This window comes from Schistocerca serialis, chromosome 9 (assembly GCF_023864345.2).
Source record: "Schistocerca serialis cubense isolate TAMUIC-IGC-003099 chromosome 9, iqSchSeri2.2, whole genome shotgun sequence".
In the NCBI taxonomy this organism is placed as follows: Eukaryota; Metazoa; Arthropoda; class Insecta; order Orthoptera; family Acrididae; genus Schistocerca; species Schistocerca serialis.
The window spans coordinates 498757136-498774764 of NC_064646.1; the positions used below are offsets into that span (position 1 = coordinate 498757136).

General features: G+C 40.9%; 1 protein-coding gene across 1 annotated transcript in view; it reads left to right on the top strand.

Moving 5' to 3' along the window:
• LOC126419737 (serine/threonine-protein phosphatase 6 regulatory ankyrin repeat subunit B-like) overlaps positions 1-17629 on the top strand; it is a 164686-nt gene that overhangs the window by 62712 nt on the left and 84345 nt on the right. Inside the window, exon 7 of the mRNA XM_050086915.1 lies at positions 2041-2625. Coding sequence (XP_049942872.1) covers positions 2041-2625 — 585 coding nt within the window. The remainder of the gene's footprint in view (positions 1-2040; positions 2626-17629) is intronic.

The window sequence follows — 17629 nt, forward strand, 5'->3', positions numbered from 1 at the left end:
TGATTAAAGTACAGAAAATTCTCCTCCGTGGCCCAAGGGGGGACTCGAACATCGGAGAGCATGGAAAGCTGTTTATAGTGTCATAGTGTAGGTATTGTGAGTTAAACTCATTGTAATGAGGCTGTCACACACGAAGGACATGAGGTGTTTATTAGTAAATACATGAACAGTGTCAGGACTATAGTTTTTAGGATCTCTATTACGAAAAATAATCTAGCTAAGCATATGCATCATAAATATACTTTCAAAAACTGCAGGATTTGCTGTTGCCATTAGACACATTGCAGCTACAAGGAATTAAGTTGAGAGTGTGTCTGTTTTTGTATATGTTTGTGTTTGTGTGTGGAGGGGGCAGGGGGAGGGGTGGTCATGTGTTTCTGTGTATATGTATATGCGAATGAGTGTGCACTTGCGAGCGTATGAGACTGCTTGTGGATATGCTTGTTATCATACAAGCACTCTTCTCAGCGAGTTTGTACATGTGTATATGCCAATAAATATGTTTGTGTGTATGGATAAAGAGACAGTGGAGACAATAGCCAAAGTCAAATACCAAGGTGAGCTGTCTGAGGAATTCCGTATCGGAATGGGTGTGAGACAAGGTGATGTTATTTCACAAGTGTTATTTAATCTCGTCCTAGAGAAAGCAATCCGAGAAATGAAAAGAGAAAACAAAGAGGTGATGCTAAATGGAAGGAAGGATTTATTGGGTTATGCAGACGATATCGCACTTCTAGCAGAATCAGATGAAGAGATGGCAGAAACTGTAGAGGTCCTAGCGCAAAATGCAATTAATATCAGGTCACAAATTAATGCGGAAAAGACCGGGGTAATATAGTTATCAAGAGAGGGGTCTAATGACATCCCATTACAGGTAGGGATTTGGAAATTTGCTAAAGTAGAAAATTTTAAATACCTTGTTACAGGAAATAAAACAACTTCTTGTGTACGGGCCTAAAACTTATTTCAGTCTAAAGCAAATAATGTCATCCAAGAATCTGTCAATTAAGACCAAACTTAATGCATACAATGCCATGATAGTGCTAGTATTGTTGTATGGGACAGAAACCCTAAGAGCAACAAAGAAGAACGAAGTACACTTGTTGATCTTCAAAAGAAACATTATGAGAAGTATCTATGGACCTATCAAGGAAGGGAGCTCGTGGAGACGTAGAAAAAATCAAGAATTGTATGAGCTGTTGAGGCAACCGAACATCGTACAAAAACTGAAAGCGCGGAGAATGAGACTGGGAGACCACATTTCTAGGAGACCAGACACCTCTCGGGCAAAAGCCGTACTTATCGGAAGGCCTGATGGTACCTGCCCAATCGGAAGACCCAGGAAGCGGTGGGAGGATGTGCAACAGAAAGACCTCTGCCAACTAGGAGTCCATGACAACTGGATCCAAAGTGCACAGGATCGTCATCTATGGAGGAACATGATGTACAGGGTCCTCGATCGATGATTTGATTGATTGTATGGATGAAGAAGTAATCTGAAGTATTTTGATTAAATTGTTTCCTCTTAAACATTAGCTGACACTGTTGACGAAGATGTTTTGAAAAATTTGCAAATAAGAGAACTGGTATGACAGGAAACTTTCTTTAAATACCTGACGACATGAGTAATTTTGGCTTCCACGTTTGGGTATATTAGAAAGGGGGTTGCTGCGCATAGAGGACCATTATACCTTCATAAGGCATCTGTTTCAGTGGAGGGCAGTAGCTGCTTAACAGCAGCATTCTGACAAAACACTAAATGTCAGGAATCAATGTGACAAAATATGATCTGGAGAGATACAATATAGAAGTTTTTAATTGATGAAGACTTTGGGAGTTTCTTGTCACTGTGCATCTGTATTTTAATAAATAGAGACTGGCCCACTGTTTCGTATCATAAATGGAGAAAATTGCAGATTGGTTAATGGTCATTGGACACATGTACTTTTGGAACTGGTCTCATCTCAGGTTCTTTTGCAGTATTATTAATCAGAAGTATGTTACCGGAGAAAAATTTTACAGTTGGCCGTTTTTGCACAGGAGCCTTCCTGAAAAGGAGAAGAAGAGCAGGCTGATTCAGGCAGCGAAGGAGGATGCAGTCACCGAGCTGCAGACTCTGCTGGCAGTTGGTGCGGACGTCAGGGCGAGGGATGAGGACGAAGACAGGTACACCGCCCTGCACTGGGCAGCAGGCAAGGGACACGAGAACGCAACGAGGTGCCTGTTGGAAGGTGGAGCAGAGGTGGACGCCAGGACCAGCGGCTGGCAGGAGACGCCCCTGTACAGGGCTGCATACAATGGCCACGAAGCTGTGGTGCGGCTGCTGCTGGAGGCAGGGGCGGAGGCTGATGCCAGGAACAAAACGAAGAGCACGCCATTGCTTGCGGCTACAGAGAAAGGACATGTGGCTGTGGTGCGGCTGCTGCTGGCGGCCACTCCTTACCACAGCGCTAGGAATCAGTGGGGGCGAACGCCGCTGCACTATGCGGCTCTGAACGGCCACGCAGAGGCGGCATCTGCACTGCTCGAGGCAGGGGCGGACCGGACCACCAGGGACAGCCAGGGAAAAACCCCACTGGACTTCGCCAGGGAGAACAACAACCAGCAGATGATAGACATTCTAAGGTGAAGCTAGCAGTTCGACAGACATCCTTGGAGTAAAACGAATAGAGCTCCACTCCATGACTCTTCTTCATTATTAAAATAAAGATTTGATAAATTTAAACCTTCTGTCATTCACTGTTTCTGTACTCCCACTTCAGGCGAGAATGCTGTACCTCTGCACACTTTTATTGCCGCTTCTAGTGAACACTTCTACAGATCTTTAGTACATCCTCTACTTCCAATTTTAAATCATGGCACACACCTTTGATTTGGTGCAGGGCTTTTCTGAAATTATAAAAAATACCGAACGATTGAACTTCTCTCAAATGTGAAGATATATCCCCAGATACAACGTTGGTGTCGACGTAGGAACAAATATTCGACTGAAAATCAAAAGTGCTGCAGACGAGAAAATCTCTTCAACACTGTAGAAAATAGCCCACCTGTTAGATTATTACTCTATTTCACCCTAATAAGTAGTAAATGATATGAAATTAAGAATAAGTTTTATAATAAAACAGTTAAAAATTAAAAGCGTATTGAAATAGGAGCTACTGTCAGCCAACACAACGTTCTATTCCCAACACAGGTAATATTGTCAACAGATTAAAGACACTCAATATATTGGCAAATGTAACATGTTCCATTCTAGAATTGATAAGGAATGGTTTAAATGCTGACACATTCTGTAACTCCTTTTAAGAATATATACAATTTTGTTCACAATAAAATTCTGTAACTGTAGAATTAAGAATATATCCGAAATGGGCTCAATATACTATGCAGTATTTAAATACGTAGAACACAAAATGTTTGCAAATGCTACACAGTTCATTTCCTCATCTAACAACAACAGAACATTAGAAAATGGAGCAAACAGCTTATTACATTGCTTCATCTGATTCTAAAATGGGTTTTTGGTCGGTAGTTCTCTCGAGTGACTCGTGTAATCCTGGGTACATTATCCTGTGGAACAACACATCCCTTACTTGTAAGTATGCAAGTATTATCATAGCTAGAGGGACAGTGAGAGATATCTAATAATTTGAAATATTTTATGCTGATTTCTAGATAGGCTGATGTGTTACATGCCATGCATGTTACTCAGCCGACGTTCCCACTCTGCTGACACAAGCTGCTGCTCGCTGCCACTATAGGACTCTAAAGTGTAGCATGTGACGTGGCTTTATGTAACCTAACTATCTCAGCGTACAGTGAGACTATCAGAAAACTGTCCACACATCAAGCATCCTCTCCTTCTGCATGACCATGTGGCACCACACAAGAGTGCTGCATGTGTGCAACTGTCCAACACCTCGACTTCACTGTCTTCGATCATCCTCCATACATTTCTGACTTGGGCCCATCCAACTTCATCTCTACACAAAATTTAAATAACTTAGTTGAAGAAGCCGCAACCTGCATCTTTCCATAAATATCAAAGATTATATAGTGACAGTATCAAAAAACTGGTCCCTCAGCAGAAAAATGTTCTTCACCAGGGTGACTATGTTGCAAAATAAAGATGCATACATGAAGAGTAAAGATGTACAATGTTAATAAAGTTTGCTTTCTTCAGAAGCGATGTTGTTGTGGTCTTCAGTCCAGAGACTGTTTTGATACAGCTGTCCATGCTACTCCATCCTGTGCAAACTTCTTCATCTCCCAGTACCTACTGCAGCCTACATCCTTCTGAATCTGTTTGGTGTATTAATCTCTTGGTCTCCCTCTACGATTTTTACCCTCCATCCTGCCCTCCAATGCTAAATTGGTGATCCCTTGATGCCTCAGAATATGCCCTACCAACCTATCCCTTCTTCTAATCAAGTTGTGCACAAATTTCTCTTCTTTCCAATTCTATTCAATACCTCTTCATTAGTTATGTGATCTACCCACCTAATCTTCAGCATTCTTCTGTAGCACCACATTTCGAAAGCTTCTATTCTCTTCTTGTCTAAACTATTGATCGTCCACGTTTCACTTCCATACATGGCTACAATCCGTACAAATACCTTCAGAAACAACTTCCTGACACTTAAATCTATACTCGATGTCAACAAATTTCTCTTTTTCAGAAACGCTTTCCTTGCCATTGCCAGTTTACATTTTATATCCTCTCTACTTCGACCATGATCAGTTATTTTTCTCCCCAAATAGCAATACTCCTTTACTATTTTAAGTGTCTCATTTCCTTATCTAATTCCCTCAGTATGACCCGACTTAATTCGACTACATTCCATTATCCTCGTTTTGCTTTTGTTGATGTTCATCTCATATCCTCCTTTCAAGACACTATCCATTCCGATCAACTGCTCTTCCAAGTCCTTTGCTGTCTCTGACAGAATTACAATGTCATCGGCGAACCTCGAAGGTTTTATTTCTTCTCCATGGATTTTAATTCTTACTCCGAATTTTTCTTTTATTTCTGTTGTGTCTAAGACAAGACAGCCTAGACACAATGAGAGGAAGCCGAAAGGCATGCGCTTAAACTCACGCAGGCTGGCGTGAGGTCTGAAACAGGATACGTAATGAATGCTATAAAGAAAAGTACGTAGCTTCTGGAATACTTAACTTTAATCCACATTTGTAGAACATCGCTCTTGATGATACATCAATAGAATCTCAATATCAATTGAATACGGCGCCTTGCTAGGTCGTAGCAAATGTAGCTGAAGGCTACGCTAACTATCGTCTCGGCAAATGAGAGAGTAGTTGTCAGTGAACCGTTCCTTGCAAAATCGGCTGTACAACTGGGGCGAGTGCTAGTACGTCTCTCTAGACCTGCCGTGTGGCGGCGCTCGGTCTGCCATCACTGACAGTGGCGACACGCGGGTCCGTCGTATACTAGCGGACCGCGGCCGATTTAAAAGCTACCACCTAGCAAGTGTGGTGTCTGGCGGTGACACCACAATTTCCTTTACTGCTGGCTGAATAAACAGATTGAATAACATCGGGGATAGGCTACAACCCTGTCTCTTTCCCTTCCCAACCACTGCTTCCCTTTGGTGCCCCTCGATTCTTATAACTGCCATCTGGTTTCTGCAGAAATTGTAAATAGCTTTTCACTCCCTGTATTTTACTCCTGCTACCTTCAGAATTTGTAAGAGGGTATTCCAGTCAACGTTGTCAAAAGCTTTCTCTAACACTACAAATTCTAGCAACGTAGGTTTGCCTTTCTTTAATCTATTTTCTAAGATAAGTCGTAGGGTCGGTATTGCCTCCATGTTCCAATATTTCTAAGGAATCCAAACTGATTTCCCCGAGGTTGGCTTCTGCATGTTTTTCCATTTGTCTGTAAAGAATTCGTGTTAGTATTTTGCAGCTGTGACTTATTAAACTGATAGTTCAGTAATTTGCACATCTGTCTACAACTGATTTCTTTGGGATTGGACTTATTATATTCTTCTTGAAGTCCGAGGGTATTTCGCCTGTCTCATACATCTTGCTCACTAGATGGTAGATTTTGTCAGGCCTGGCTCTCCAAAGGCTGTCAGTAGTTCTAATGCAATGTTGTCTACTCCCGGGGCCTTTTTTTGGCTTAGGTCTTTCAGTGCTCTGTCAAACGCTTCGCGCCGTATCATATTTCGTATTTCATCTTCATCTACATTCTCTTCCATTTCTGTAATATTGCCCTCAAGAACATCGCCCTTGTATAGACCCACTATTTATTCCTTCCACCTTTATAATTTCCCTTTTGTGCTTAGAACTGGGTTTCTATCTGAGCTCTTGTTTTTCATGCAAGTGGTTATCTTTTCTCCAAAGGTCTCTTTAATTTTCCTGTAGGCAGTATCTATCTTACCCCTAGAGATATGCGCCTCTGCATCCTTACGTTTGTCGTGTAGCCATCCCTGCTTAGCCATTTTGCACTTCCTGTCGATCTTGTTTTTGAGACGTTTGTATTCCTTTTTGCCCGCTTCATTTACTGCATTGTTATATTTTCTCCTTTCATCAATTCAATATCTCTTCTGTTACCCAACGATTTCTATTAGCCCTCGTCTTTTTACCTACTTGATCCTCTGCTACCTTCACTATTTCATCTCTCAAAGCTACCCAATCTTCTTCTACTGTATTTCTTCCCGCCATTCTTGCCAATCGTTCCCTAATGCTCTCCCTGAAGATCTCTACAACCTCTGGTTCTTTCAGTTTATCCACGTCCCATCTCCTCAAATTCCCGCCTTTTTTAAGTTTCTTCAGTGTTAGTCTACAGTTCATAACCAAGAGACTTTGGTCAGAGTCAACATCTGCCCCTGAAAATGTCTTACAATTTAAAACCTGGTTTCTGAATCTCTGTCTTACCATTATGTAATCTATCTGAGACCTTCCAGTATCTCGAGGCTTCTTCCATGTATACAACCTTCTTTTATGATTCTTGAACCAAGTATTAGCTATGATTGAGTTGTGCTCTGTGCAAAATTCTACCAGGCGGCTTCCTCTTTCGTTCCTTACTCTCATTCCATATTCACCTACTACTTTTCCTTCTCTTCCCTTATCTACTATCGAGTTCCAGTCACCCATGACTATTAAATTTTCGTCTCCCTTCACTTATGAATAATTTCTTTTATCTCATCGTATATTTCATCAATCTCCTCGTCATCTGCTGAGCTAGTTGGCATATAAACTTGTACTACTGTGGTAGGTGTGGGCTTCGTATCTATCTTGGACACAATAATGCGTTCAGTATGCTTTTTGTAGTAGCTTACCCGCATTCCTATTTTCCTATTCATTATTAATCCTACTCCTGCATTACCCGTGTTTGATTTTGTATTTATAACTCTGTATTCACCTGACCAGAAGTCTTGTTCCTCCTGCCACCGATCTTCACTAATTCCCGCTATATCTATCTTTAACCTATTCATTTACCTTTTTAAATTTTCTAACCTATCTGCCCAATTGAGGGATCCGACATTCCACGCTCTGATCCGTAGAAAGCCAGTTTTCGTTCCCATGATAACAACGTCCTCCAGATTAGTCCCTGCCTGGAGATCTGAATGGGGGACTATTTTACCTCTGGAACATTTTACCCAAGAGGATGCCCCCATCATCTAACCATAGAGTGAAGCTGCATGCCCTTGGAAAAAATTACCACAGTAATTTCCCCTTGCTTAAAGCTGTTCGCAGTACCAGCATAGCATGGCCGTTTTGGTTAGTGTTAGAAGGCCAGATCAGTCAACCATCCAGACTGTTGCCACTGCTACTACTGAAAAGGCTGCTGCCCCTCTTCAGGAACCACACGTCTGTCTGGCCTCTCAACAGATACCCCTCCGTTGTGGTTGCACCTACGGTATGGCCAGCTGTATCGCTGAGGCACGCAAGCCTCCCCACCAACGGCAAAGAGTTAAAAGCTGTAAGAGTTTTCAAATAAAAAATTCTGGAATAATATTTTTCATCACGCCCTCGTAAAAACTAATCCACGAAGGTGCAACCTAACTCATGTGAAAACAACAAAAATCGATAAAAACCTCTATTACTAAAAAACGCCAGTTATTTCAACATCTGATTACAGAAAAGTAGCTGACAGGATTGTGCTAAATGAAACTACTGAAGATTTCACCCTACCCAGATAACAACTATATGTTGCTCTATGGTTAGAATGCATCTTCATGTCAGACTCAGCACTGAAATTACTTCTGTGTCTCCTGTGCAGTAATTTGTGCCTGTACTTACAGTTTGAAACCATTAGCAATAGTCACACGGCATTAGTTCTGAACCCAAACTGAATTTACTCACGTGTCTGCAGTGGAGATGGTTTGATAGCTATTGTGCTTAATTATAACGTGATGTCAGTAGCAGTATTCACAACAAGTTACCTGCTTATTATCTCAGTTCACATTACTAGTTTATCACTATTTAAAAACAATCATAGAATAACCTCAAGTCGTACAGTTCCCACAAAGATGTGGTGCCGGAGTGATAAGCATGCATCACCTGATGTGGGTCTCCAATCACACTCCACGGAGTACTGCAGCGGATTTTCCCTTCTCCCACGTTTCCCTTCTGTGCATCTTCAGTAAATTTCCCTCACGGTGCTGCCATACCGATGGAGCTTCCGCAGTGGCCACCATGCAACCCACCGCTTAGAAACTCTGCTGACAGTGCCTTCACTGACCAATCTAGAAGTCTGCTGAACTGCAGCTCTGCTGAAGAACTGTGAAAATGGACGACGGATTAGTGTAGGTAATCCAGCCAGAAATCTAAACACTTTGCACGAGTGCTATTCCTCTTTGAATGGGTGAAAAATAATATTTTCAAGTATCAAGACGCAAAGGAAAGAACTATATAGGTCCTGGCGAACAGTGAGTAAATCAATGAGGAAAGTTAAAAATTTGTGCTAGACTGGGATTTGAACCCGAGTTTTCTGCTTACGAGGCAAATGTCCTGACAACTGCACCATCCAGACACGGTGATAAAAGCAACTGCACCGACTACTGTAGCACACCTCCTGTCAGATTTAAGTTCTCAACATATACCACATACTACTGTTGTAGCGCCCATTATCCTCATTACTTGCAGCATTCCGCCAATTCCAATAAGAGTATGAGCGTGGTGTGCACCTGCATTCAAGTGATCCGTGCCCATCCTCACATTAATTATACATGTGTGTTGTTTTTGATGTCATTGAGGACGAGATGCAAGGTGCACTACATCACTAGTGTGTGGATAAGTTGAGAATTTTTGTCTGACAGGAAGCATGCTAGAGTAGTCTCTGCGGTTGTCAAGACCACTGTGTCTGGATGATGCAGTGTTCAGCACATCTGCCTAGTAAGCAGGAGGCCCGAGTTTGAATCCAGGACTAGCATATATTTGCAGCTTTCCTCATTGATTCAATCAGTGTCCAGTGTTCCTTTGAGACTTGATTCATAGTGGCTGCAGGATCATACTGGTCTATGCTCATTTCGTCACATCCCAAAGATCAGACATCACATAAATATTTTCAAATATCGCAGTACATATAAAAATAATTATCCAGTTTGTTAAAATAAACAATAAAACATTATGATTAGCAGTATCAGCGCCGCTGACTTCGATGTACAATCTACTGTCAATATTATGAGCTATGATTTAATGGCGATGTAATGTAACACTGTTTGAGACAGACTGTCAAAACCAGGTGGACCTCAATTGATTATGCACTAAGGATCTATTTTGTTGGCAGTAAAAATGCCTGAAATAGTTACTAAATGGAGCAGTACAGCCAGTAATGAATGACTGTACGTACTAAAAATTTAACTGATATCTTCTTAATGCTGTCACGTTTATTTTTCGTCATCAAACTACAACCGTCTAAAGAACTGAAATTTCATTTCAGGGTGGAGACATATTATTAACTACAAATAAAGTGAGCAACATGTACTACACTACACGGCATAAAAAATACGGCACACACCACGCAGAACACTGCGAAAGATGTGAGAATTAAAAAAATAACACTACCGGAAATTAAGTTCTTTATTTGGCTAACATGTCAAGTAAATAAGTCTACTTAAGTTAGTGTTACTTTCATGAAATGAATTGTTGATAGCCTTATTAATGGAAATTGCACAGTTTCACCAACTTTCAGCAAATTTTACAGTGTAATAATTGTTCTGAATTTTTATAGATGTTGTGGCATTCCATACTGATGCCAGCAACAGCAGTTGTACAGAAGAAGCCTTTCGTACATCAGTATCTCGGTACAGCTGTACCACTAATGTGCATCACTGAGCGAGTCGTCAGCTGCAGACTCAAACGCTGATGACCAGATTTCATTTGAAAATTATTTCAAAATTGTTTTCGTGTAGAGAACTCAGATTTTGTATATCAAAGTACTTGTGATCTGTCGCTAGGACATCAAATGTAAATTAGGTGTCTATTAATATTCACTGAATGATTATCTCCTAAAGAAAGACCTCATACCTGTAAACCATCATGAGTTTCAAAAACATCGACCAAGCTAAATACACTTTGAGCTCTCTCACATTTCACACTGAAAGAAATGGATCAACAGAGACAAGTGCATGCAGCACTTCTTGTTTCTAAGGAGCGTTGGGATCACAACTATATCTAAGTTATTAGCTAAAGAACGATCTATAGGGTACCAAAAAAATTTGAGATTGGATTTTGGATTATTTTGTAGGGAGGACACAATATGTTATCTTGGCCGTGGAGTGATTGGGAGAAGTAGAGGTAACTGCGACTGTGCCACAGGGAAGTATGTTGCGACTCTTGCTGTTTATGCTGTATGTTAAAGACATAGCACGACAAAATAAATGATCTAATTTTTTGCAGCTGATGCTGTTATACAGAATGAAGTGTTCTGTGACACAAAAACATTACAAATATTCACGTCCTTTTAGAGTTAAGGGTTGTTCAAACATTAGCAGCTTGCATTAAATGGTCATAAATGTAAAACTGTGCACTTCAGAAAATGGAAAACCTACTCTCCTTTGATTTCAATATCACTGAATTAAAACTGGAATCTTGCAACTCATACAGATACCTGGCGGCAGCCGTTTGTAGGGATATGAGCATAAATGTTCGCGTGGGCTTAGTCGTATGTAATGCAGGTGGTAGATCTTGGTTCATCAGTACGACACTGGGGAAAGGCAGTCAGTCATCGAAGATGATCCCTTACAAATCACTTGTACATCAGTAATAGAAGATTGTCCTTTAGTGTTGATTTCATAGCCATAGCAATATCCAATTAGTGCAAAATGGACAGCACGAATGTTGAAAGATTTGTCTGATCCATGACAGAGAATCACAGAAATGGTCAAAAGCAATAAGTACAAAACACCTTAACATAGACGAGAACGACGCCATGGAAATATACTTGTATGTTGAAGAAACTGGAAATAATTGAGAACCTTATGATAATAGCAAAACCGCCGCACATAAGAGATCGCAGAGACCAGATCGGACTAATCACAGTGTGCACAGATGTGACTGAGAGATAACACTTCCCTCACTCCCTAAACGAATGAAGAGGAAAGAGAGGATACGGTGTAGTATGATGAGAAGCACTCTCTGCCATGCAATACAGTGGTTTGCAGAGTATGGATATTAGTGTAAAACGTTCAGAAACCTTCCAGAGCCATGTACAATACAGCCCAGAGTGTGCCCCATAATAATTTTGATCGGTATCTTTCACGACTGGGTCAGTACCTATTGCATTCATAAGGACCATAACCTCCTTTAGATTATTCCAGAGATCTCCGCACTGATAGAGTAAGCACCCAGTGGAAACGCTGCTTATATTACCTTCAGCACCAGTTTTCCTATATTTTTATCGAACTGGGTTCTTCTAAAAGTCCCATTTAGATCCCAGCTCTTCACAGTTACCCCTTCGTCTACAGAATACAATCCCATTAAGATCACAGCGACGGCTACAGCCAAAGATTGCAAACACTGGGTAGGTGTCCTAGAGCAGGTTGCACTAGTCCCTTTTATAAGAATTACGCCACAGTTTCAGAGAATCCTCCTAACAAATGCAAGTCTCCCGTGCTGCTTGGATGGCGACGATATAAGTAGCTAATTGTCTGACTTCAACTTGTATATCCGAAATACTTGATACCACTCGCTGTGAAAATCATGAACGTTCTGAGTGCAGTTGTATCTAAAGATAGGAAAAAGTGGTTATAGAAGTTTTTTGTGCAAAGTGTGGAAACGTATGGGACAAAAGCGACGTCACTGAGAAAGAGAATAAAGGAAATGCTCTATATAATGCAAATTATGTGCTCAACAAAGTGAGCTTTAAGCTGGAGTAAAACTCCATTTATGAAATGAAGACACCAGGTGAATAACGGAATTGGATTTAACGTTGGTAGAGAGAATAAAGGGGATGAACTGTAGTAGTATGGCTGTGCGTAATGTGTGGATGACAACATTGGCTCAGTGCCTTGGCTTAACCTTCCAATACTTCACTTACGTCCTAGAGCGATGAAGACCTGTACAAAAACTAGCTGAAGTATTCGTCTGCCAGAACTGCGCAATGTTAACTTTTGGTCTCCCGTAAGTTTGTTGTAGACGTCACATCTAGAATCATTAACTGAAGTAAAAAATAGATGTCTTACTTTTTCTCACACATACTGCCAGCAAGTCATATTAAACACTAAGTATTCCTAACGCACATTTCTTTGTACAACTCTTAATGTTTATTTAATTCGGGGAATCTGAGGACGAAGATAAACAGCCACTGTCCATATCGAAGGAATGACTTACTGGTTAGAAACGCAGTAAAGCCAGTCTCACTATCACAGTATTTCTTCACAGTATGAGTAATTAGTTGTGTTCCTTACTTCATAGTGATTTACCGAGCTAGCAGCAGAAAAGTACATGTATGACGTCGGAACACAGTTTTCGACTTGGCGTACAAAATCTCTCAATAAAATCATCCGTACCGGACATTCACGATTATTCCCGTTTAAATAGTCTTCGATCACAATGTTGTTCAAGAAACTACATGTCTGAACATTTAACTAGTATTTCAGAGAGCAACTGTATTCTGTGTACAGAACTGGGTACAGCGCTGATGTCTTGCTAGCTGAGCCAAAGTGCGGCATTGAACATTGCTGTTGTCCTCGCATAACCAGGTACTTCCGCCGTTTGACCAATTGAAAGCGTTCAGTTAATACGCATTTGTTTAACGGTTGACTATTGTGCATATAATTGTCTGTCGTGTTTTATGTTGTAATTCTTCTTTCAGTTTTTACAGAGCTACGTTGTGATGACGATCTTTCGAAATACGTTAAGAAACTAACTCGCGAAGAAGACTTTCCACATTTCATTAAGTGTCAGTTCTGAATGGTCATTTACCATACAGATAGAAGTATTTATCTATCAAGTGTAGGCAATTTGAGACTTCTGTCAAATTATGGTCTGTAAGGAAACCAGACAAGTTTTGAACAGCAGTGTCTGAAGGATTAAAGTGTAGATATTATTTGCCTGGCCTCGTTTATGAAACTCTATTCACTTAGTGTATCCGATGCACGTACTGATTACACAACATTATGTACATGCTTGTAAATACTTAAAATACCTACAGTTCCAATATAAATCCCTTATTAGGTGACCTTCCATTCGGAAAGTGTGTGCACGCAGCGACTGTTATGTGACTTATAAATTATAGAGGGCACCAATCAGCCGTCCTTCTTTAGATTTTATTATGCAGATCCAGATTTCGGCTAGTAGCTAGCCATTCTCAATGCTAAAAATACAAGAAGTACGTAGTCAGAAGATATAATAAAAAGTTACAACTAATGGCATAAGTTATACGGCTTGTACATTACGTGCCACTATCTTCCATTCTCAATTCATTTAACTCCCCGTTTTTCGGGCGTCAGTCACACTTCTTTGAATGTTGGTGTTGTGGTCTTCAGTCCTGAGACTGGTTTGATGCAGCTCTCCATGCTGCCCTATCCTGTGCAAGCTTCTTCATCTCCCAGTACCTACTGCAACCTACATCCTTCTGAATCTGCTTAGTGTATTCATCTCTTGGTCTCCCCCTACGATTTTTACCCTCCACGCTGCCCTCCAATAGTAAATTGGTGATCCCTTGATGTCTCAGAACATGTCCTACCAACCGATCCCTTCTTCTGGTCAAGTTGTGCCACAAACTTCTCTTCTCCCCATTACTATTCAATACTTCCTCATTAGTTATGTGGTCTACCCATCTAATCTTCAGCATTCTTCTGTAGCACCACATTTCGAAAGATTCTATTCTTTTCTTGTCCAAACTATTTACCGTCCATGTTTCACTTCCATACATGGCTACACTCCATACAAATACTTTCAGAAATGACTTCCTGACACTTAAATCTATACTCGATGTTAACAAATTTCTCTTCTTCAGAAACGCTTTCCTTGCCATTGCCAGTCTACATTTTATATCCTCTCTACTTCGACCATCATCAGTTATTTTGCTCCCCAAATAGCAAAACTCCTTTACTACTTTAAGTGTCTCATTTCCTAATCTAATTCCCTCAGCATCACCCGACTTAATTCGACTACATTCCATTATCCTCGTTTTGCTTTTGTTGATGTTCCTCTTATATCCTCCTTTCAAGACACTGTCCATTCCGTTCAACTGCTCTTCCAGGTCCTTTGCTGTCTCTGACAGAATTACAATGTCATCGGCAAACCTCAAGGTTTTTATTTCTTCTCCATGGATTTTAATACCTACTCCGAATTTTTCTTTTGTTTCCTTTACTGATTGCTCAATATACAGATTGAATAACATCGGGTAGAGGCTACAACCCTGTCTTACTCCCTTCCCAACCACTGCTTCCCTTTCATGTCCCTCGACTCTTATAACTGCCATCTGGTTTCTGTACAAATTGTAAATAGCCTTTCGCTCCCTGTATTTTACCCCTGCCACCTTTAGAATTTGAAAGAGAGTATTCCAGTCAACATTGTCAAAAGCTTTGTCTAAGTCTACAAATGCTAGAAACGTAGGTTTGCCTTTCCTTAATCTTTCTTCTAAGATAAGGCGTAAGGTCAGTATTGCCTCACGTGTTACAATATGTTTAATGCGCACCGAAGCCATTCCCAATCTATTGGAGAAAGGCTTCTCTCCCTTATCAATAAAAGCCCAAGTAATACGAAATATTATTTGAATACTACTGTATAAAGAAGGTAGACTGTGTGGAGAAGACATCAGTTGGTTGTATGGCGCCCTCTATATGAACTGCATATGTAATATTTAAGGGAAGTAAAACACTTCTAATTTACATCGGAATCACATAAAATAAAACATAAGTAAATACTTTACATTGCCGTCCGGCTAGAACTGGGTGGTTTGTGGCGAAAAATGGTTCAAATGGCTCTGAGCACTATGGGACTTAACATCTGAGATCATCAGTCCCCTAGAACTACTTAAACCTAACTAACCTAAGGACATCACACACATCCATGCCCGAGGCAGGATTCCAGACTGAAGCGCCTAGAACCGCTCGGCCACTCCGGCCGGCATTTGTAGCGAGATCCACAATGTCATCACTACAAGTCTCTCTGCGAAAGATACCGAATGTACGCCTGCCATAAATCTATTACTTTCCTAAATCTATCAGTTCGGAATGAAAATGGCAGTCACACACTCGGTATCTTTCGCAGGGAGACTTGTACTGATGCCATTATGGATTTCACTTCAAACCACCCAGTTCAACAAAAAAAGACGTTTTTCAATTTACAGTGTGGATTTTGTAATGAAAAACGTTTCACGCCAGAAGTTACTGTATGTGATACAATGGCATTGTGTTGTCACAAGGGAAGAGTTAATTTGCCGGCGTTAACACAATTTTTGTTTTCTAGGCACTATATCGAGGACGCACTTCAAATGATTCAGGAATTCAAGAGAAATCAAATAATTATTTCAGTGCATCAGTTATGGGACCTACATTTTGTACACAGTTTTACGTGGAGTATATCACTTTAAGATACACCTTCTTTTTTAGCATTGATGAGGTACAATGACTTCTACATATGACCGTTCATCATATTATAAACAGCTATATAGGGTGCGTCAAATGAAAGTGGCCCTGACGAGTGGATACTACAGGACGTGTATGTAGGCGCATAAACACACCCTGTGACGTGCACACCAAGTGTTCGCCTGTCACCTGAACCACACGTGTTCAGAGTGTAGTGCGGGCTGTGTCAGTGTGAGTGGAGCAGTGAAAAGGGGACGACGGTACTCACAGTGGAGCAGTAGGAAAATTACATGATAACGAAGTGGAAATCATGTGGACAGTTGTTTGTTGAGAAGTTTGATGGTGTGAAAGTGCCAGTAGAGTATGCCATGCAATGCTTAGTCCGAAAGTGGCGTCACACGGGATCTATACTGACCGAGTCAAAAAAATATTTCGAAACGTGCCTTCTCGCCGGAAAATGGTTCAGAGTGCTTCAGAATAGACCCGACGTCTGTTGTAAGAGGCCGAAATATCAAGTCAATCCTGCTGACGCATACTGCACCTACCGAGTGTCTGTTCTTCGTGCATTAAAACCAGCAGATGGTCCTGAGCGCCTCCAGTTTTGTGAGTCGTTGTTCACATAGTATGACTGGGATATGGATCTGTTCTTTCTGTCTGATGGAGACTGATTTTACCTGAGTGATTACGTCAGCCAGCCGGTGTGGTCGAGCGGTTCTAGGCGCTTCAGTCGCAGGTTCGAATCCTGCCACGGGCATGGATGTGTGTGATGTCCTTAGGTTAGTTAGCTTTAAGTAGTTCTAAGTTCTAGGGGACATGACCTTCGATGTTAAGTCCCATAGTCCTCAGAGCCATTTGAACCATTTTGATTACGTCAACTCACAGAATAACAGGTTCTGGGCAGCGAAGAATCCACGTATCGTCCACGAAACACGTTACATGATCGGAAGGTTGGTATTTGGTGTGCAGTGCCTGCACACCGAATTATTGGTCCCATCTTGTTTCATCAGACGTTGAGTTCGGCGCGTTACGTCGCCAACATTTTTAACTATTTGTGGCAGCATTAACGGTGGAGCAAAAGACGTACAGTTACTTCCAACATGATGGAGCAGCTGTCCATACCGTCGGCCGATGCTTGGAGCACATTTCCAAACCTTCACGCCTTATAGACTTATTAGCAGAGGTCAGTCTGATCGGTCACCTGATCTGTCAGTGTGAATGTGTCGCAACGACCCCCACAGTCTTCAAGAACTGCAGAAGAACATTTCGGACGAGACTGCAGTTACTAAATTTTGTCATGATACTTCATACGGCAAGGTCATCACATTTTGCGTTAGAGTTCGTGAATTTTTTGAAAGAAACTGGTAAGGAACAAGCAAGGAAATTTCCCAAGTCTGGTGACAATATTACAATATTATAATACTTTAATAATACTAATTTATATTTTATTGTGGTGGTACATGAGCACACCAACAATTTTTAAACAGTGAAGACAAGAAGGAGTGTGAATGATAACAGTGATACATTTAAATTTACAAAATAATTACAAGTTTTATGAAACCCCTAGCAACTACAACTATTTTGAGCAGTCGCAGATTAATTTTAAGCATAAAATAAGTTATGGA